A 23,814-nucleotide genomic window follows, 5' to 3' on the forward strand; every position below is an offset into this window, starting at 1 on the left:
CCCTCAAATGTGTCTAAAAGAGTGTAACAAGAAAATATTCACTCCAGTACTCTTTTCCTGGCTTTTTATTACAGTGTTTTTTTGCGCCGTGAAAAATGCTTCCTTTCCCCCCTTTCCTGTCAATCATTGCTCCGCTCCTCCTCCAAACCTCCTCCTCCTCCAGCCATACGCTCACAGCGGCGTCGGAGAGACAGGCGAAGCATGCACGGAAAAGCAGGAGGGCGAACCACAGCAAACAATCATAAAAATAAAGACATGCAAGCAGCACTGTCCCCTTATCTTAAGTCCAGTCAGTGGCCGCGGGTGTTCTTAGCAGTTTTCCTCCGGTGATTAGAACAAAAGAGGCTCTGATCAGCTCCGTGTTAAGCCTGATTTATGGTTCCGCGTTAAATCGACGCAGAGCCCTACGCCGTAGGGTTCAGCGTACGGTGCGCGTCGCCGCGTAACCCTACGCCGTAGGGCCTGCGTCGGTGTAACGCGGAACCATAAATCATCCTTTATGGTGCGCTGGAGAGGAGAGGAGACAGGGAGCTGGGTGGAGGGGGCGGTGATTTAGCGGGCCGTTACGTAACGGCCCGCCACCAAACCACATGCGCCGTTTTTGCACAGTTATGCGGAAAATCCCAGAAAGCACACAATACACTGAATGTTAAAAGTTCGTTGTTTTTTGGGTGTAATTGATGTCAAGACACCCAACAAAACACAAAAAATCAAGAAAAATGTGTTTTTCATGTCACAATCCCTTTAAAGCAAGAGAAAAAGTTTCATAATAGCTCCCCTTTAAGCAGAAATGCCATTTAAAGTGCTTTTCAACGCAACTAGAGAACGTAAAAAGAGCACAGGCTCAGTAATAAAAAGACAAATGAGTGCTAACTGAATTAGCGCTAATTAGAATTGGCACTAAAAGTGAAAAAAGTGAAGAGGCAAATAAAAATGATTAAAACATACAACAAACAGTTTCTTTCAGCTGAGGGACATACAATATTGGTTTTCTCTATTTTTACAATATCATTGGACTAAATCATAACAAAAATCCAACCTGCTAAGCTCAGGAGGAATGCATTCTGCAGCTCCACTATCGCTCTTCACAGAAATTTTCTCTATCAGCAGTATATAGTTTACCCTTCTACCTCTGTCTACACCATGTTTATGCATTTTTCAGATTTATGAAACACCATTACCTGTCTGGTTTTCCTAGTTTTTGTTCTTAAGCTGTCGTAGTTTGTACCAATGAATATGTTTAAATTGGGTCAACGTGTCTTTAAAAAATTGGTTTTCTCTATTTTTACAATATCATTGGACTAAATCATAATAAAAATCCAACCTGCTAAGCTCAGGAGGAATGCATTCTGCAGCTCCACTATCGCTCTTCACAGAAATGTTCTCTATTAGCAGTATATAGTTTACCCTTCTACCTCTGTCTACACCATGTTTATGCATTTTTCAGATTTATGAAACACCATTACCTGTCTGGTTTTCCTAGTTTTTGTTCTTAAGCTGTCGTAGTTTGTACCAATGAATATGTTTAAATTGGGTCAACGTGTCTTTAAAAAAAAAAAAAAAGAGGCAACAATTGCTCGAATGAGGAGAGGCTACGGCACTGTTAAATATGTAGGCCTACTGTAGGAGTAAAGTTTGGAGCATTTCCATCCACAGTATTCATCTATGAGAATGTAGGGCACGATGTCAATAACAGCTCACAGTTGTTGCGTGATTTATAAAACCGTGTGCACGCACACTTGCACGCAATGTTCACTTTATAAATCACAGTCCAGCTGGAAGGTTGCGCACGTGAATACTCCTCATATCCCACCCTCTACACGCCCACTTTTTAACCATGAATGGTCAATGCAAATTACTTGATGACAGTATTTGCATATGAATGAGCCTGCTGAGCCTGCTGAGCATGCGCAGCGGCTTCCTGCAGTCTGTTTTGCGCCAGGATGAATGAGACATTATAGATCATGGCATTTTACTGCACAGGTTAGAGCATGTTGTTGGGATTAAAGGGACAGCTCTATGTTGGTTTAAATCATACCTATCTGACAGGTTCCAGTTTGTTCATGTACATGAGGTTTCTTCAGAACAGTCAAGGGTCTGTTATGGTGTTCCGCAGGGTTCAGTGCTAGGGGCAATCTTGTTCAGTTTATACATGCAGCCGTTGGGAAGTATAATCCAGAATCACGGCATACACTTTCATTGTTATGCTGATGATACGCAGCTATACTTGTCTATGAAGCCGGATGAAATAGAACCGTTAGTTAAACTTCAGGCATGTCTTAGGGACATCAAGGACTGGATGTCCAGAAATTTCCTGCTTCTAAATTCAGATAAAACAGAGGTTATCATTCTTGGTCCAGAGCATCTTAGGAAGGGATTAGATGGTGTTGCGATGGCTTCCAGTGCAACTGTGAGAAACCTTGGTGTTATTTTCGATCAGGATTTGTCGTTTAAACCATATGTCAATCAGGTTTGTAAAATAGCCTTTTTCCATCTCCGTAATATTGCAAAGATTAGGAAAATCCTCTCGCAGAGTGATGCAGAAAAACTAGTTCATGCGTTTGTATCTTCTAGACTAGATTACTGTAATGTGTTGTTAGCAGGATGTCCAAGTAATTTGCTGAATAGGCTCCAGCTGATCCAAAATGCAGCAGCACGAGTACTGACAGGAATTAGAAGGAGAGACCACGTCTCTCCAGTGTTAGCGTCGCTCCATTGGTTACCCGTAAAATTCAGAATCCAATTTAAAATGTTATTACTTGCGTATAAAGCCCAAAACGGCTTAGCTCCGCATTATTTGCAAGACCTGATTTGTGCCTTATGTTCCTGTCAGAGCTCTCCGTTCTCAGAGTGCAGGTTTACTCGTAGTTCCTAGAGTATCTAAATGTAGATTTGGAGGGCGGGCGTTCTGCTATCAGGCACCACTACTATGGAACCAACTTCCAATCTGGGTTAAGGAGGCTGACACCACCTCCACCTTTAAAACTAAACTTAAAACATTTCTGTTTAGTAAAGCCTATAGTTAGTGTTTAGTAAACCTCTAGCTGGTGTTGGTAAATCTCTAGGTAGTGTAAACTTTAGTGTGTCAGAGTCGCTCCTGTAGTTTCTTGTGCTGGCCCCCCCTTCTCCTCCCTTTTCTCTCTTTTGTCCATGTTGCAGCATCCTTTGCCGGACACCGGAACCTGCAGGTGGTCGTGGGTGGCTTGTAGCTTGCATTACGGAGCACAAGTCTTTCCCTGACCCTGCATCCCAACCTGGGACTTGCAGATTGGGCCGGAGCTTCGGGAGCTGCGTGCTGGCCTGCGGTCCCCACCCCTGGTCATCCCCTTGCTGGCCCCCCTTCTCCTCCCTTTTCTCTCTCTGCAGGTGGTCGTGGGTGGCTTGTAGCTTGCATTACGGAGCACAAGTCTTTCCCTGACCCTGCACCCCAACCTGGGACTTGCTGATTGGGCCGGAGCTTCGGGAGCTGCGTGCTGGCCTGCGGTCCCCACCCCTGGTCATCCCGTTGCTGGCCCCCCTTCTCCTCCCTTTTCTCTCTCTGCAGGTGGTCGTGGGTGGCTTGTAGCTTGCATTACGGAGCACAAGTCTTTCTCTGACCCTGCACCCCAACCTGGGACTTGCTGATTACGCCGGAGCTTCGGGAGCTGCGTGCTGGCCTGCGGTCCCCACCCCTGGTCATCCCGTTGCTGCTTCCACCTGCCTGCTGTGCTGTTGCCGTCCCTGACCCACCAGTCTGGCCCTCGGCAGGAGGGTCCCCCCTTATGAGCCTGGTCCTGCTCAAGGTTTCTTCCCTCCTAAAGGGGAGTTTTTCCTTGCCACTGTTTGGCTAAAGGTTTTTCTCCCACTAGGGGAGTTTTTACCTGCCATTGTTTATGTAATAACTGCTCGGGGGTCATGTTCTGGGTATGGGTCTCTGGAAAGCGTCTAGAGACAACTCTGTTGTATTAGACGCTATATAAATAAAATTGAATTGAATTGAATGTGTCGAGCCAGGCAACCGTGCCACTAAATTTCACTGAGACTGAGATCGAGATGTTGTGGATGAGGTGGAGGCCAGGAAAACTACATTATTTGGTGGTCACAGTAGTGGCATCACTAACAAAAAGAAAGCGAGTGAGTGGCAGCATGTCGTTGCTGCTGTAAATGCCGTGAGTACCACGGACAGATCTGTGGCAGAAATAAAAAAGAAGCGGTGTGATTTGAAGGGGAAACCTTTACGCGGGCGCGTAAAACTCATTATATATATAAAAAAAATCTGTGTCCCTTTAGGGGCTCCATAGAGTGGCCCAGCACTTATTTGTTATGTCCTCAGCCACTCTACAATTGTCGCGGTGGGTGACGAGGAGGTTCCCGGCACGGCGTGTCCTGCACCGCGGCTGCAGTAGCAGCAGCACCAGAGCGTCCCAAGGAAGGCACCTGGAAGTGTCCGTGTCCTGACTGACGCTGTGCTTCAAACACAGTGAGACACGATCAGCGCTATTATCTTATAAGTCTGATATGTGATGACATTAAAAGTATGTCTGCGTTGCCAGTTCCCCATATCTTCAAAATGTTCGTGCGCTAGGATCAAAGTTTGCGTAAAGATACACACATTTTCTCGTTACGTTTTTTTTTTTTTTAAATCCCAACCTTGGCGTAGAAGGTGGCGTGCGCATCTTTCAAGCCCTGTTTTGTGCGCACGCAAGCTTTATAAATGAGGCCCCAGATTCAATAAAGCTCCTGAGTGTAATTTCAGGAGCTGTTAACTAATTATCAGACTGATGAAGGTTTGGAGAAAAATGTTGCAGGTTGAGACCGGAACAAGTGCATGATTGTGGAACAGTCTGGGGTTTGTGATCATTTGAAAGAAAACAGTTGAAGTCAGCCAATAATTGAAGACTATACTGTCACTCTCAACACTCTCAATCAATACTGAAATTATGTCCTTAGTCAGATACAAAGACAAGAAACAAAAAAAAACATTTCTGTCGTTTGTTGTTGGTGAGAGACTAATTATTTTACACTTTACGATTCCTTAAAATCAGGTATTTGCTCTTGTGTTTGAAGAAATAGATGGATTTTAATGAATGCTTGAATTAATTTTGGCTGCTTCTCTTCTTCCTCTGCGGTGCCAAGAGTGACCTGAAAGTTGGTATGAGTAGGAGGTGCAGATCCATTCGGAGTGACGGTTGACTCCCTGTAATCACATTTATGTCAGATGCAACAAATTGAAATTTTTTAAAGATAGTTTTCAGAAGAATTGATTGGGAGATTGAATGTTGAGGTTTTAAGAACATGTAATAAGTTGTTTAAGAGGATGTTTTATAGCAAGAATGCCAATCTTCAGACTACAGTACATGATTTGTTATTATATTTCTGCTCTTTCTCGTCATTGTCCCTTGATTCAATGCTGCACACAAAGACATTACCCCAGCTCGGATGTGGAGTTAAAGACAGCTGCAGCCATTTGACATATGATCCATTGAAGATGTATATGTTGCATGTCAGTCCGTCCCTGTGATGCATTCGTAAGTTGTCCAGACATATTGATTAGGCAATAATCACCCGCTGATTTTCATCCCGTCGAGGGTTTTTGTTGGTAAGCTTGGCAACTAGCAATTCAGGCTTAAAAATCATGTGGTGAGAAGGAAGCAGAGGAGTGTATTCAATGTGCTGGGATTTCACACAAAGGGTGTTTTTCGTGGCAGGAAGTCTTCATTCTGTGACAACTCTAAGTGCTAACAGACCAGGACCGCCATCGGATCTCAGATATCGGAGCTGAAATAAATGTGGGATGTAACGTTGGCAACATGTTGTTGGATTTCCTTTGACTATTTTAATCGGAGTCTGAACTGGGTCATCGTGTGGTCCCGAAGGTGACTGAAGCTCATCAATGAAATTAATTCTCCTTGTTTGGTTTATAGACGGTTACAAAATACAGCACCTTTAATGCCTTTTTCAATGCTATGATACCTCATGTATAACTTTGCACTTTTCATTTAACCTCTTTAGCAACTTAAAAATGAAACATATCTGGTGATGATGATGATGATGATGATAATGATGATGATGATGATGATGATGATGATGATGATGATGATGATGATGATGATGATGATGATGATGATCTGCAGAGGTAGACATTTCTGTCCAGTTGAAATTTTCAATTGCTGGAATCTTGGTCATCAAAACATTTGGGTTAAAGAAAACGGGACCGTCTGGCATCTTATCAGTGCTCAGTTAAAATGAAAGCATCTGTGGTGGGAATGCATTTGTGCATATGACATGTTTAACACACACAAATCTAAGGCACCATTAATACTGAATGGTATTCATAAACCCGGGGTGTCAAACTGTATTTCATCCTGGGCCACATTAGCATCACGGTGCCCCTCATTGGCCCAGTTGTACGGCAATTTTATTTATAAATACATCTACTCTTCAATCATTTAACATGGTAGCTTTTGCGTTTAACTATTATTTATAGATATAAACCATTATCCCTGGAAGTCTAAGTATAGGAAAAATCATGGCAGGCTAATACATATACACATGTAAAATTATTTATGTTTTTTTTTTATTTCTGTTTGCCAGTCAGACCTGGTAAGTTTCCAGAGTCATATGATGTTTAAAGTAGAGTGGCGGACAATATCTTGCCTTTATATCTCTTGGAAAAATGTCCAGGCGAGCTAAATTTACAAAACTGACCTTGATAAAATGTCTGATTTTAGTCAGGACATTTTGGTGACTCATATTAGCATACTTAACTCTGTATTTGGTATTACAGCTCTAATGTAAACTAATCTTTGGGCACCATCACTGTTATGCAGTAAGAAGACATATTGTTATTTTTCAATAATAATAATGAAAAATGAATAAATAATGAATGATTAGTTTCTTTTCTCTGGCATTTTTGTTCATCACTCAGCTGGAAAATATCCTAAGCAAATGACATTGAGATACCACCATGTAATGGGTGGATTCTATCATAACACAGGTAAGAAGATTAATATGCATTGACATGCTGCTGTGGTATGTTTATGTCTTTAAGACTCTACAGAATTTAACTATAAGTATATAATCTTTTAATATGAGCTGTCTTGCGGCAGATAGAATTAGGAGGCAGTATAAATCAGCCTGCAAGCCTTCAGTTTGGTGCATGTGGTTTTGTCATGAATGCAGTATGCATTTCTTTTTGGTATGTCTTTTTTTGTATCCTATGGTTTCTCTTTTTCAGACAAAGTTCCAATATCAATCTGAAGACATAATGAACACAATACAACTATGTCTTTTTTTGTCCACACTTTTTTGTAAACACTCATCTTTAGAGGGGTCTCATCTGTATGAGGGGTCATACAGGATTTCCAAAAAAAATTCAGATTTCAATTCATCTGACCACAACACCTTTTTCTTCTCTGCCTCAGTCCATTTCTAGAGAGCTATGGCCCACAGAAGGTGGCTGGATCATGTGCACATATGGCATTTCTTCTTACAATGTGCATGTATGGCTTTTTCTTTGCACGAAAGAACTATAATCTGCTTTTGAGGATGGCACAGTGAACTGATTACTTAGTGATTTCTGGAAGTGCGCCTGAGCCCTATGCAATGACTTCCATCACAGAATAATGCAGTGCTGTCAAATGTCCAAAGGATCAAGGCAACCACAATTGAACTTCGGTCATCCAGATAATCTCCATTCTCTGGGTTTTCTGAAGTGGTGTTGCACAAATAGGACAAAGGAGCCAACAAGTTGTCGAGCAACTGGAATTATAAATCAAGCATTGACCTGTCTTCTTAATTCTGTTTCATTGTCGCAACGTGATTGACAAAAGCAGAGCTCAGGAATAGAGTAGGCATTCAAACACAGGCATGTATGCTCCAGTGAGTTTAGAAACTCGATGCGTTTCTAATATTACACCCAAAACACTTATGCAGTTTTTGTTGGGTTGTTTTCTTGCAATTTTTACCATTTAATATGTTGTCTTGGTACAAATGTTTAATTACATTTTACAAAACTTTTTGATATGTTTGTATAAGCATGTTATGAAGATAGCAGCTTCTTTGGAAACATGGCTGATTATTGTTATTTCATTCTCTCTGATTATTCTCTCCTTCAGGCTCAGCACAGGCTGGAACGTTAACAGAATATAAGTCTGTTATCTGGCACACGATTGTTAGTCTGTATAATCATTTTGGGAAGAGATGGAAAGGTACCTACACTAGCGTTTTCTCAAAAGCCCTTCTTCATCACCTAAAGTATTACAAAAATATAACAGCTGAAAAAAAAGTATTTTTGATTTAGCTTGCTTTACTCATCTTTATACCATAAATCCGTCTTAAATTGTGTTGCTGTTCCATCCAACTGCAGATTCGTAGGGCATGAAGAGAAACAAGATCCCGGTGGTTGTTTGTGCTGCAGTGCCTTCATTTCACAAGAGACAATCTGCTTGGAGGCATGAATTGCAGATATCTTATCAGCCACCGACGCGCTTCATCAAATAGATTTGTTTAGATTTATAACACTGAGCAGCACATTTCAAACCTATGACACAGTTAAAATAAAAACATTTAAAAACGTTATGACAATATTACAACTTTGTAATGTTGCTGTTCCAACACCTGAAAGGCATTCTGGCACGTGACGGTGAGTCTGTTATATTGTGCCATCTTTTCTGCAATTATATTGTAAAGTGTGTGGTACATTTTTTTGTTGTTTTTTTTCTCAATTTCATTTACTTTTGGTATTTTGGACAGGGCAGCCCAGTACTCACACCCTCTTCTCACTTCTATTTCAGTCTTCCGAATGTGGTTCAGCATTATAGTCAAGATCAAAGGACTCCCAAGCCTTGAAGGGTCCAAACTAGGGATGTCCCGATACCATTTTTTTCACACCGAGTACGAGTACGAGTATTTTAATTTGTGTACTCGCCGATACCGAGTACCGATCCGATACTTCTACCAGAAAAATAACTAGGCTAAAAATGCAATGAAAAATGCAATGAATTGGAAAACAGGTTTTATTTGCAACAGAGATTCAATTTTAAACAAAACTCGGCCAGCGGGGCTTTCCTCCGCGCTTTAGTCTCATCGCAGGTACATCAACTGCGCATGTGCGGTGCTACAGTTACTTGAGTAAGTTTTGGGAAATTTTGTACTTTTAGGAGTAGTTTTGAATCACTATACTATTTACTTTTACTTGAGTAGATTTGTGAAGAAGAAACTGTTACTCTTACTCCGCTACATTAGGCTACGTTGAGCTGTTACTTTTCTTTTATCCCTTTTATCCACGTACGCGTCAATCTCATGACATCACTGGGTGATTCTTTGGGAAAAATGTTTGTTTTTGCATGTTTTGTCACATTTACACAGACTCAAACACACACAGAGTTTCTATGAGTTCATGGGCTTGTTCTAGTTCTGCCTGGTTAAAAAAGAAAAGTACAAAGGCTTGAAATTTTGTGCTACTTGTGCTTAATTATTTTTTTTTATTCTGTTATTATTTTATTATTAAACTACTTGAATTTACTTTAAGATTAATTTAATTTAGCTATTTTTTATTTATTTATTATATTTATTTAATTTGCCTGAAGATGATTATTTTGTACTTCAGACGTTACTCAACAGTTACTCAGTACTTGAGTAGTTTTTTCACACTTTTTACTTCTACTTGAGTCCTATTATTCTGATGTAACAGTACTTTTACTTGAGTACAATTTTTGGCTACTCTGCCCACCTCTGGAAACAACATAAACAATCAAATAGAATTTAAAAAACAGGCTAAATGAAATGATGTTACACGCTCTTGTACAGTAGGTGGCGGTATGCTCCTTAAAGTTGGGTAAGGGACGACGACAGAAGCAAGACAGACTGCAGTTCTGTCGGCGCGGCTAACGCTGCTAACCGGCTAACGCAGCTAATTGGCTAAACGGAATGTAACAATGGTATTGTTTATGTCGTACTGTGAGTTACGTGGAGTGTTTAATAAAGTTCCCTGTGAGTAAGGTTTGTCCTGTTTGTATAATTAAGGAAGATATAATTTACTGAAACATGGAACAGCTGGCTACAGCCACAGAGCAGCAGCTTAGCCAGGCTGCCAGGCCCGGGGAGCCGCGGGGCGGCTCAACATCTCCCCCTAGCGGCGCTAACCAGTAACTACAAGTATCGGTGCGTGGTATCAGGGAATTTTTGCGAGTACGAGTACGAGTATATGAGGGCAGTATCGGCCCCGATACCGATACTGGTATCGGTATCGGGGCAACTCCAAACTGTCAGGACCTCGCACGCACGCACACACGTAATATTTACTATTAATGTTTAAAATATAAGACTGTTTCACTGAATTTATGTCATGCATAATCAGAAAACAACTACTACATGGTGACTGTCAAAAAAGAAGGTTACTGCTTTCAAGAAAAAATATCACTGATCTAAATGAGAATGAATCGTCAGTAGGAAAACAATATCAAGTAAACACAGCTGCCTCAGCTTTTTACTTAAGTGCTGCACTTCATTGAAATGAATAGTTGCGGTATGTCATTCTTTTATTGCAGCAGATCAGTTGTGTTTCTCTGAAATTATGAAGTGGGAGGTTACCTTTAGAAATATCCTTTCTAACTCCAGACACTGGTGCATTGTTTAGACTGATGCTTTACCACTGCTGATTTTAGTAACATAATATTAAAACCACATGTTCCTCTTTCCTACAATCTGCCACACAGAGTCGGATTTGGCTAAATGCAACGGCACAGTTAATTTCTAATTCATGTTAATATATTCATTGTAGAACTGATCTGAAATGCATTGTGGTAGGAGGTATTGTTTTAAGTTACCACAGTTGAGGAAGTTGTTTTGGCAGAGGAAGCAGCTCTCTCTTCCTCTGTGTCTGTGTGTGCATGTGTGGTAACAGATTAGCAATTTATGAATGGCGAGGACTGCTACATGTTTCTCGGCTGCTTTCTCAGGATTAGTGAGCCAAAGGCAAACACTTTTTTTAGTTTCCATGGCACTGTTACAGTTGCTAATCCTGTTTAGAGATGGGAAAAAAGAGAAAGAAAAAAGGGGGTAGGAACAGAACAGAAGACAGCATCAGACCAGCAGTTGGCAGTGATGGTATCCGAGATGATCTGTGCATGAACCTTGTAGTTCTCCCGTCATGAGCAGATGGCTGAAACAGACGATCTGTTAAACACCACCCCTGCCATGTGACTGTACTGAAATGATTCACATAAAGAATAGGCATTTGTTCCCTAACAGTATCGCAGCATTGAACTACCCGTACCTGGGCGGTAACTGACTTAATTGCTACAACTGTATTAATTAAATCGGGAGTCTGCACTCTTAAATTTGAGATTATTTGAGGGAATGAGACTGAACGATTCCTAGATAATGAGATACATTTCCGTTACAGAATCTCACAATGTGGACATCATCTTTTCACGCCTTCAGAAAATTGAATTATCTTGGATGAATGTCAGCTGCGATCAGGTTTGTCAAAGTCCTCAGAGGAACGTTTGTTTGATAGAGGACACTAAGAGGAGGCTGAGGGACATGTGAATCAAAAGACTTGTTTTCTTCTTTCATTTACTGTGACCTTCTCTGCACAGTACCACAATGTCTGCCAAATTAAATCATACTGTGAAAGTGTTTTTTTCTGTCATCAGATCATTGTCAGCGTTCTTTACATTGAAATCCATTATGTTGTCGGCTGTATGCATTTTTGCTTTTTGAATGTTTGAACACACACTTTGTCTGAGAAGGTCACGCATGATGAATCTTAACACGTATGAATCCTACATCTGTGTACTTTCCTCATAGTTAAACATTGTCTTCCTGGGGTCTTTCTGTGCAGGAAGACTGACTGTGGACTGCCAACTGTTTGGACTCGGGTCAACAGAGACACATGAATTATGCATGGCGCCTGCTCTCAGGCATACAGCCCTGTCCGTGCTGCCGCCGCTCATGCACACGGAGTTGCAGAGATCATAGGAAACAGAGAAGGATGAGAAAATACAGATGAATGGAGGCAAGGGAGACAGAGAAAAACATAGATGACACAGATGACTAGATGGCTTCACTCGAGCTGTGAAAAATAATTCTCATGTGACCGGACAGGGATGGGGGGAAAGGGTTATGTACTCTGATGAGGCCAGAGCCTCCTGGGCAAGCCTGTGTTGATTCAGCAGTCATGTGGGTCAGCTGAGGTCAGCTGGTACCTGATAAATTGATATTCAATCAACAGGATTTTCTATCAGCTGATTATCTCTCTTTCTCTTTGATCTTATGGGCGGAGACTAGGGCTGTTCGATTAATCGATTTTAAATCGTAATCGCGATTATGTAATTAGAACGATGTTAAAACGTGAAAATCGTAAAATCGATTTTTCACTTACACTCCTTCATGGGTTGCATTATTATTTAGCATGCAAAGACCCAGTTTAGTTTAATTAGAAAATGTCTTGTTTTATTTAATTGGAAATATAACTTACTGTATGTTTGCAAGTGCTGATTTGCTGATTTTTATTTTTCAGAGATAAAACTTTATATTTTATTATATTTTTTAAAAGTTTTTTTCAACTTATTTTACAGAGTTTTGCACTTTATTCATTCATTTTTGGTTTAATAAGAGCAAAGTTTGCACTTAAAGCCCAATGGGGCAAATGTTCAATAAAAAACAGCATATTTGAAATCATTTCTTTGCCTTTTGTCAATTCACAAAATAATCATAATCGTAATCGAAAATCGGATTTAGACAGAAAAAAATCGAGATTTTATTTTTGGGCAAAATCGAACAGCCCTAGTGGAGACTAAGGCCATGATGCATTCAGCATTCACCAGGGCCAAACTGTGAAAGAGAGGTTCAGGGAGCATGAGCATCTGTACACTTGGATTTGACCCCACGTGGAATATTCAGGAATTGCTTGACAACACTTTACACTGTGGTTTGACCCTCTTATCATTGACAAAAGACCACTTATAGGAAACAATCATATAGTGAAACAATAAAAGTTAAAAAAAAAAGTATAGGCTAACAATTTTGGTAGGGGGGCAGTGTGGTTTCAGTTTTACGGGAGAGAGTTTTGTGAAAACCCTTTCTCTCCTCCACCCTGTGCATGCAAATATCACATCTGATAAAGGGCAATGCTGCAGAAACAGCAGACTAGTTATTCTGGAAAATCTCCACACTTCACTGCATTGTCATCTGAGCTAAATGTTGTTTTGAAAGCACTCACGGTCACAGGCAAAACAGCTCCATCCTCTCTCATCACATCATGGTTCGTGCATAATATCTCACAACCTTACACAAGGTGTACAAAACCCTGCTGACTTTATTAGGTCCTCTTAGCTGAAACTACTGCAGTCTAATGCAGCAGCCTTAAAATAAGACCTTCTCTCTAAAGTTTCTTTTGTCAACGAAAATTAAGACTAAATATCGTCGTCAATGAACCTTTATCACCTGAGGAAAATGAGATGAAACGCAACGAAAATAATGGTTATGTTACAATAACTATAATTAAAGCTGCAAGCAGCGATGAACGGGCCCTCGCACCCTTGTGCACGTTCAAGTGTGCTGCAGTGGAAGCTTGTATGACTTGCATGTAGATTCTTCAGGCCTGGACATTTAGCGGATGAGACCAGCCATGACTCTGTATGTAAAACCATTCAAAAGTTATGGCAGAAAGTAGGAACTATCAGATATCGACCAATCAGATGAAGGGGCAGGGCTAATTTGCAGCAATTATGTTCAAAGACTCAAAACCGAGTTCGATGACACCACCCACGAGTCTTTATGTCAAACCTTTCAAAAGTTATTGCAGAAAATCGGAACTATCACATATCGAGCAATCAGAAGAAGGGGCGAGGCTAATTCATGCCAATTATGTTCAAGGACTCAAAACCAAATCCGATAACACCACCCACGACTCTCTATATCAAACACTTCAAAAGTTATGGCAGAAAGTAGGAACTATCAGATATGGACCAATCAGATGAAGGGGGGGGCGCGCTTTTTGGCATCTATCGTCGCCACGGTAACGCTTTTGACTGAGAAAAAGTAATACGCATCGTCGCAGGATGGAGATGCACATTTTGATGTATAACACACCTGGGTGCACGTTGCGGGTTGGGCCATATTAACTGCCGAAGCAATGGTATAAATTGTGCCAAAATGACGTGATTAATTCAAAATGTTCAAAATGGCCGACTTCCTGTTCGGTTTCGGCCATGGCGGCAAGAGACTTTTCTTTAAGTTGCGACATGATACAGGTGTGTAGCGATTTTCGTGGATGTACGTCAAACCGTATTGTGGGGCTTGAGGCACAAAGTTTTCTAGGGGGCGCTGTTGAGCCATTTTGCCACGCCCATTAATACAAACCATTAAATATCAAATTTTACGACAGGCCTTGCTTGCGTGCAAAATTTGGTGAGTTTTCGGGCACATTTAGGGGGGCAAAAAGGCCCTCCTTTCGTCGGAAAAAGGAAAAAAAAAAAATTCCTACAGATACAATAGGGCCTTCGCACTGTCAGTGCTCGGGCCCTAATAATAAGATAACCTTGTTTGAATTGTAAAATGGGTATGGCTAAATACAATATTTGACTAAAACTAGACTAAAATGGTCACGGACAATTCTGACTAAAATAAGACAAAAGTGCTCAGACTTTTAGTCGACTGAAACCTCACCTGACTAAAAGGAGGATGAACATGACTAAAACTAATAAAAACTAAAATGATAGCTTGACCCAAAGACTAGACTAAGGCCCTGTTTACACGGGGCAAAAACGGAGGCGTTTTCATGCGTTTTGGCCGTTCGTTTACACGAAAACGGAGCTCAAAGCCCCCAAAAACGATAATTTCTGAAAACTCCGGCCAAAGTGGAGATTTTCAAAAACTCGCCGTACGGTGTGCGTCGCCGCGTACCCCACGCCGTAGGCTCTGCGTTGGTGTAACGCAGAACCATAAATCAGCCTTAACTGGAAGTTACACGTTTTTTCCAGGATTCTGATTGGCTGGCATGACGTTAACAGCGTTTTAATGCGGGTCCGTGTAAACGAGGATATTTTTGAAAACGTAGGGGGGAAATATCCGTTTTTGTAAATACGTGTAAACGTGGCCTAAAACTAAAATTGAAACAGGCTGCCAAAAACAACACTACTTCTCTCCTGAAGGGTAAGAAATTTGTATTATTATTTTATAAGCAGTGGAGTCCAAAACTAAGAGGCTGAAAAGTGAGATCTTTCATCGTGATACGAGTGAATTGAGACAGGTGTGGGAGAGGTAGGGGGTAAGAGTTAGATCATAGGTGGGAGAAACCCAGAGTGACTGAGTCATTGGAGAGGAGAGGAAGACGAAATAAACGAAGGAGAAATGGAGTCTAGAGGGGATAAATGGAGAGAGGTTTGTGAATTTACCATGGCGATCGCTGGGCAGAGCAGCCATCTGGACCTCTGAGCTGACAGCTTGATGCACTCAAAGTGCAGAAAACATGGAGCAAATTTATTAAGTCTGGTCCCCTTTCACGGTATGCAACACGTCGCACAGGACGCATAATTAAGGGGCTGGTGGAGCCCGCCGTGAACAGTCCAACAGCAATCAATGTTGTGCTCTCCAAATTAATGAGGCTAAAGATGGTGTGACAGCTTCATCACAGTAGATCCGTGGGGAATCCAACACATTTCAGCGGGTGTCAAAGGAGACGTGGAAGACACTGCAAGCTTATTAAATTACAGTGGACAGCAGAGGACATACACACAAGTTAGAACGAGGAAAAATGACTAACAAATATTTTTATTTGACCAGTTAATATGGCTCACCAGTATAGTCATACTTTTCATTATAAAACATACTGTCGAAAGTGAACAAAGAATACAGTTGCTCATTAAATACCAAGAAATTCATGAGGGGAGCAGGGGGGGCTGAAAGGTGTAGAAAGATTATATTTAAACAAACAATCCACAACTAAGTGGGCTGATAATTAAAAACGAATACAAGCACACGCAGAGCCACGCACAGCAGAAGTGAGGGGTTGGGAGTCAATGGTCGGGGGTGTGGATTTTAAGGGAATTGAGGCATGTATTTAACAGAACTTATACAATGTAAAGCGGTGCTCAAAGTTACGTTGCACACAAGATCTTCCTGCCATTCTTGGACCATTTGATCAAAAAGACGCACACTTCACGCACGTGGAATAGAAAAGAAAAGCCACTTAGGTAGCAGAACACTGCAGGAACGTGAAAAGAGTTGAGGCTTCTTTTGATTTGTCGCAGATTAGTCTGAAGGGAGCTATTCAGAGATTCGTAGCAAGCTATGTTTGGGTGAGCCAAAAGCCAAGAAAGATCCATCGGCTCTTTGGTATTTGGTGCTGAAACTGGCAAAAACACATAATTATAAAGTACAACAATAATCACATTAGAATAAGAACATGAAAAAAAAAATACAATTTACCCTTAATGGGGCCTTTTTATCCCCCCCCCCCATATTTCTTTCTCTTGTCCTATCTCTGTTCTCACAAACTTACAGAAAGTGTAAGTGTCTTTCTCTGTCCTCTAAATCAAACTGGATAGACAAAGTTTTATTTACTGGAAACAATCTAGAAAAAAAGAGAGAAAACAGTGTCATCAGTATTCAGTTTTCCAGCTGCCTCCAACTTGACGTCCTCCAGATAAAGTGATTATTCCTTAATGACAGGTGCCCAAGTGCTTCCTTTCATGGTTTTTCTGCTCCAGTGATCCACCATCATAGCAAAGCAGCTGCCTGTCTTACAAAGAGTATTAAAAGATCACAGAATAATGCTTCTCCTGGAATCAAAATATGCATACACACTTTAAATTATACATAGTAAGCAGAGCAGTCAGAGCAACTTTTCATTTTGCAGTTTCATTCGTGATTTGCTGCTTTTACACTTTTTTGTACAATGCTGCATTGTCCTCGATAAGACAATAAACCGCTCCAATCTTAACAAAAAGGGTCCATTTACATCATAGCCATCCCTGGGTTGCTGAGTCATTTGCATGGTGATGAAGCATGATGGATGGCATCAAAGCTGAGGACCAAAGACCGCAGGCAACAAAAAAGGAAAGAAAGAACAAAAGGAGGCACTATAAAATCTTAAGAAAACAGAAAAAAGACAGTATTTTTTTTCCTCCTTCTCCTGGTCCATCGTTTCCCCTCCATGGAATACCATTTCAACGTATCTTTGAATCTTAAATATGGGAGAAAGATCCTGATGAACGTCGCACGTGTCTGTCCTTAATTATGGTCCGTGCTCCATTCACAGATCCTTTTGGAAACTTAATGGATAGTGCGAACATCTCCCAGCCAGGCACCAGGTAGGGGGCGTGGACATGTGTAATCACTCTGTAAGAATGAAAACAAACAAAAGAAAAAAACATGAGACAATGAAGTTAACACTATTCATCATCTGAGGTGAGATAATTATACAAGTGGTGCATACAATGTGAAGTTAATTGCAGTGCTCAGTAATGCAATAGCAGTTTAGTGGGGCTGTGACAGTGCAACTAAAGTAAATTAGGGTAGGCATTCATGCAGATGTTGAAATCCCATGTGTTTAGATTTTTTTTGTAGTGTGAAGTGTAATTATTTTTTACTGTTTCATAGAGACTGATAGAAACCCTGACCTGTAAGAGTGAGGGTATTCATTTTGAAAGTATACATTAAAGCTAAAATATGAGTAACATCACACATTGTCATGTTAGTCATATTTTGTTTGCAACAAATGAAATTTCAAATACTCTGTTGAAATACATCTAGTGGCTATACTGTACTGCAGGTGGACAGTTTTTCAACTTGTTTTAGTTGCTGTCAGGTGCAAATGAGGAACAGTTGAGCATTGCATTGAGGGTAATCTAAAGGAAACATATCTCACCTTTTTTTTGGTTTTTAAAGGTTGCAAGTATTCCTGAAGTCTGTTCGAAATATCTCAGACATGCTAACTCTGACATGTTAACATGCCAAATGACTCTGATACATACATAACTCTGACATCTATATGTATGTATCATCTATATGTATGTATCAAATTTGAAATATTTGTTGAAACTTAGGCCACTTCAGAAAAACAGTGACTGCAGCATGTTTGTGAAGGAAAACGTGTGGTGACTGAAAACTTGGCTTGGGTTTGTGATGTCACAGAACCCAACAAACCTTCACCGCTTTCGAATTGACATGTTTTCAGGGTTGTGATATGAGTTTTTGAATATATATGTACATATATAGTGTATATATATATATATATATATATATATATATATATATATATATATATAGCTTATATATATATATATATATATATATATATATATATATATATATATATATATATATATATATATATAGCTTATATATATAATATGATATATACATATATACATATATATATAATATATGTTATTATTTCATATTTTCACCTTATATTAGTATACAATCAGCAGTAATTATAAATATTTAAATATAAATTCACTATGTAAACAAAACCCTGGAAAAAATCTCAACAATCAAATAAATACAGTGTAAAGGCCATTTTTTCTTGTGTATTTTGTAGTAGCAGGCTTGTTTCTGTCGCACTTTGGATTCTCCAGGCAGTCGATTTTTTTTATCACGGTGGGTAAACAACCCGGGAACCTTAAAATGCCACAGTTTCCCACAGGTCAAGTCACGTTTGTAGAAATATTGAAAATTAGTGTGAGATGTTGACATTTTCAGGAGCAAAAGGCAATGGAAATGATGTCCGCACTGAAAGAAGAAGAGACACTCTCAGCCTTCTCTTTCAGGTTACCTGTGAGCATGGCCCCAAACCCTTATATTTTCTTTCAACTTAACCTTTAAAAGAATCTATTTTTGTGACATGGCCTCTGCTAAATGCACACAGGCTTAATATTATTCAGAGTTGTGCCTGTCTAAGCTTTTTCTGAAGCTCTCTGAATCTGCTGAAACTATCTCAGCTCATTTTTGACTCTGACTTCGTCGACACCTTGGATCAGATCTCTGTCGCGCAGGTCTCAGACATGTGTGCCTTCAGAAGAACTTTGTTATCAAATGTGCTGACAATTTGTCACTCAGCTCTATATCTTCCTGATGCAAGAGGAGAGGAAAGTGCTCCAAAAACTGTCAGACTCTAGATAGAAGATGGCAGTAACATAGTAAAATTACCTGTCTTTCCTGCAGGGTTCTCAGGTATCTGCACTTAAGTTCAGCTTTTTTTTCTTTTTTTTGTTGCTGCATAATAACATTTTTATAAAAGTGTTGGTGCCACAGATTTTGCTACTTTTCAGATAACCAATTATATAGGCAAAATTGATCACCTTCACTACCAGAAAACTGTATAGGAGCAATTCTAGCTGTCTCTTGTTGTAATTATATGATCCGTCAGACAGAAATGACCAAAGCAACCACAGAGAAGCTTGTTTGATGATAGTCATTGCTGCGTGTCATGCTTTTATCACCGTATAGGTTATCAGCCTGTTATTAGGGCCCGAGCACTGAAAGTGCGAGGACCCTATTGTATCTGTGATGTTTATTATTAGGGCCCGAGCACTGAAAGTGCGAGGACCCTATTGTATCTGTGATGTTTATTATTAGGGCCCGAGCACTGAAAGTGCGAGGACCCTATTGTATCTGTGATGTTTATTATTATTATTATTATTATTATTAGGGCCCGAGCACTGAAAGTGCGAGGACCCTATTGTATCTGTGATGTTTATTAGGGCCCGAGCACTGAAAGTGCGAGGACCCTATTGTATCTGTGATGTTTATTAGGGCCCGAGCACTGAAAGTGCGAGGACCCTATTGTATCTGTGATGTTTATTATTATTATTATTATTATTATTCTCGCCGTAAATAAATTGCCTTTTTGGAGGCCTTAAAATGCTCGAAAACTCACCAAATTTTGCACACGCTTCCAGAGTCGCGTAAAATTACGTATTTTATGGGCGACAGGCATGGGTCCACAAGAATGGGCTCTATAGCGCCACCTATTTTATGTTTTTTGACGAGCCCCACAATATGGTTTGACTTACAGCAATGACCTTTATGTGAGTATTATATTAGACAAAGAGCTACAAAAAAGTCTTTTGGACCCATGGTCTAAGTTACACAGGAAGTCCGGCATTTTGAACAGAAAATGTCATTTTTCATGAATTCTGATCATTTCTAGGCCTCGTACTTTAACGAACTCCTCCTAGAGATTTTATCGAATTGGCTCACAACTTGGTTTGTACAATCTAGACACATGGCCGACGCTAAATTGCGAAGCTTTTAAGTTTTCAGCAGAGGGCTTGACCGTAGTGATTCGGCGAAGTTTGAGGTCATTTTTAAGCTTCGCCATGAAACATCAATTGGCTGTAATTCAGCAATACATGATTTGATGTGGTCGAAAACGTATGTGCATGATTGTAGACTGAGCCTGAAGACATCTATGGTGGAATATTCAGGATCGGTTGTAGCGCCACCTGTTGGCACCAGGAATTGTCATGTCTTGTAGTATGCATCTGTGCTCCAAGCGAGATGAGTGTATTGATCTCAAAGCTGGTCACTTTAATAGGTAAGACATTGACGATGACTGACAGAGAAAACTGTACGTTCTTATCGAAGGGCGTGGCCGTTAGAGGGTGTCAAATTTTGGTGTCTCGCCATGAACATAAAAGTTGTTGTAACTTAAACATAATTGGTCAGAATTAACCCAAAATCAATACATGTAATCAGGCTTCCATTCTGAACAAGTGGATATGACAATCTTGGATTGAAATCCATAGCGCCACCTTTTGGTCAGGTATACATTTTTCATCAAATTATGTGCTGTCATTGCTGTTTCGTTCATCCAATGTTAAAGCAATCGACACATATGATTGTCAGTATGTTCCTTATTGACCGTGTCGCGTATCATGGTCAGAACTTGAAAGGAATTGGCATTTTTCGTCACTCTGAATTTTTTGGTAAAATAATAATTTAAAATCAGAGGTTTTGTTAAATGTCAATTAAATGTCAGATTTATATACCTTTCAACATGACTAAAAAATCATACACTGGTACCTATAGGTTTTTTTAAAGTTTGTAACTCTATTTTTTTCAAAATATGAACTTATTTTAAAATAAATCACTTTTTTTTTTCTTATGTCCTTTCACCTCCGTAACTCCCTTAATATATTGTTTAATGTGTTGTTTAAAGCTACAGTTAATTCTATGAAATTGTGTCGAACATTATTATTTTTAAATAATATTTATGTTCGATCAGTCTGTCTGACAGGCTGGTCTGATCCTTCTCTGTCAGCAGAGTAGAGGAGAGGGGAGGGGAGGGGCTGCAGCTCCCGCAGGAGGACGGGGGGAGGGGTGGTGGGGGGGTGAAGGGGCTTGGGGGGGGGGCGTTGCGCGCGCAGCTCCCGCGGGGGGAGGGGCTGATGTTCAGCGCGGCCGCCATCTTGGTCGAGGCGCCGCATTGACTGCCTGAGAACGTCGGGCGTGGCCGCCATCTTGGATCGGTATCGCTAGGAGGTGTCTGCATAAGTAAAATAACTATAACTTGCTTAATTTTCAACCGATTTTCACGCGGTTTGCTTTGTTACAAACGGCAGACATGTAGCTATGATACAGGATGCTTGATGTACGTTAAATATGAAAGCTTTCATGCTAAAATACGTTCTGCAGGTAGTCACACTTCAGGTATACACACATAAGCAAGCCTTTTTATTATTTTAATATTGCTGATTATGGTTTACAGTTTAAGATTCACAGAATATTCAAATTTTTTGAGATAGGATATTTGAGTTTTCTTAAGCTGTAAACCAGTGGTCGGCAACTGGCGGCCTGCAGGCCAAAATTGGCCCGTCTCCAATAATATCTGGCCCGTCAGATGACAATTGAAAATCTGATAAATATATATATATATATTTTTTTAATTATTTACTATCACAAACACGACAATTTCATAGAGAATTCGAAGCCTTTATTTAGAAAAGATAAAATAAAATAAAAGTAGAATCTTCATGATTCCGGACGCACACAATTGTGTATAGTTCCCTGTCACCTGTAGCATAGGGGGGCCTTAATTAGAGGTGCACACAAATATTCAGGAGTAACGTAGGCACAGACTCCCGACAAAACTCCTGGAGCTGTTCAAATGGTATGACGTACTTGCTTGCTTTAAAGTGATTTGTTGTGGTTTAAACTGTGAAAAATACAACTGATAACTTACCTTGAGTTTTGCTGTTGGTCTTTTAAATGGTAAAACGTCCATTATATGTGTAAAAATACTAGGAAAATCCGCCTCATTTGCATATCCTCTCACTCGCTTCAGCAGACAGAGCTGCTGCTCCATGTGCACTGACTACTGTGCTACTGTTCATATCATGGGTTTTTCATGTGTTTAATGTCGTTCTGTGTATTTTAAAGAAGGACTGCATTTGTTAGTAGCTTGGCAGAAAATAATATTATTATCACCAAGTTACTTAAGCGGTTTCATAACGGAGCCACAGAGTAGCGCTAAAGCTGTAATAACACACTAATAACAGTCTGTAGCAAATTCAAGTTACTTTATTTAAACTAATGACTTTCTTAAACTACTTTTTTGTACAAGATATAATAGTATAATAATACTAGTAGCCTATAGATAAAGGGAAAAAAAGTTTTGTTTAGTAGAAAAAAAACACGTTTCGCCTGATTGATGTGATGTTCTACCATTCAGTTGCTCCGAAAAAAATTGGCCCGAGGGTCAATTGGTTTGACATAGGAAGTCGTAAGTGTCATTTCTGATATGCTTATGGGGGGCGGTTGACGTGAGTGCGAGGGCCCGTTCATCGCTGCTTGCAGCTTTAATTATTATTATTATTATTATTATTATTATTATTCTCGCCGTAAATAAATTGCCTTTTTGGAGGCCTTAAAATGCTCCAAAACTCACCAAATTTTGCACACGCTTCCAGAGTCGCGTAAAATTACGTATTTTATGGGCGACAGGCATGGGTCAAAAAGGATTAGGCTCTATAGCGCCACCTATTTTATGTTTTTGAAGAGCCCCATAATATGGTTTGACTTACAGCAATGTCCTTTATGTGTCTATTATATCAGACAAAGCCCTACAAAAAAGTCTCTTGGACCCATGCTCTAAGTTACACAGGAAGTCCGTCATTTTGAACAGAAAATGTCATTTTTCATGAATTATGGTCATTTCCAGGCCTCGTACTTTAACGAACTCCTCCTAGAGATTTTATCAGATTGGTTCACAACTTGGTTTGTACAATCTAGACACATGGCCGACGCTAAATTGCGAAGCTTTTAAGTTTCTGCCAGAGGGCTTGACCGTAGTGATCCACCGAAGTTTGAGGTCATTTTTAAGCCTCGCCATCAAACATCAATTGGCTGTAATTCAGCAATACATGATTTGATGTTGTTGAAAACGTATGTGCATGATTGTAGGTTGAGCCTGAAGACATCTGTGGTGGAATATTCAGGATCAGTTGTAGCGCCACCTGTTGGCACCAGGAATTGTCATGTCTTGTAGTATGCATCTGTGCTCCAAGCGAGATGAGTGTATTGATCTCAAAGTTGGTCAGATAATAGGTAAGACATTGACGATGACTGACAGAGAAAACTGTAAGTTCTTATCAAAGGGCGTCGCTGTCAGAGGTTGTCAAATTTCGGTGTCTCGCCATGAACATAAAAGTTGTTTTAACTTTCAAATATTTGGTCCAAATTGACCCAAAATCCGTACATTTAATCAGGCTTCCATTCTGAACAAGTGGATATGACAATCTTGGATGAACTCACTCACTTTTTTCAAAATATGAACTAATCTCCAAATAAATTATAATTTTGTCATGCAATGTCCAGTCA

General features: G+C 40.1%; 1 protein-coding gene across 2 annotated transcripts in view; it reads right to left on the bottom strand.

The window, feature by feature from the left end:
- Nucleotides 1-15,750: 15,750 nt before the first annotated feature.
- lrrtm4l1 (leucine rich repeat transmembrane neuronal 4 like 1) overlaps nt 15,751-23,814 on the bottom strand; it is a 121,829-nt gene continuing 113,765 nt past the window's right edge. For both annotated transcript variants that reach the window (XR_009783500.1, XM_061734440.1), the window contains exon 3: nt 15,751-17,328. Coding sequence is in view for 1 of the 2 variants with exons in the window: in XM_061734440.1 (XP_061590424.1) it covers nt 17,263-17,328 (66 nt within the window). In the remaining variant the exon portion in view is untranslated. The remainder of the gene's footprint in view (nt 17,329-23,814) is intronic.

The sequence above is a fragment of the Cololabis saira genome, chromosome 11 (assembly GCF_033807715.1).
Source record: "Cololabis saira isolate AMF1-May2022 chromosome 11, fColSai1.1, whole genome shotgun sequence".
Lineage (NCBI taxonomy): Eukaryota > Metazoa > Chordata > Actinopteri > Beloniformes > Belonidae > Cololabis > Cololabis saira.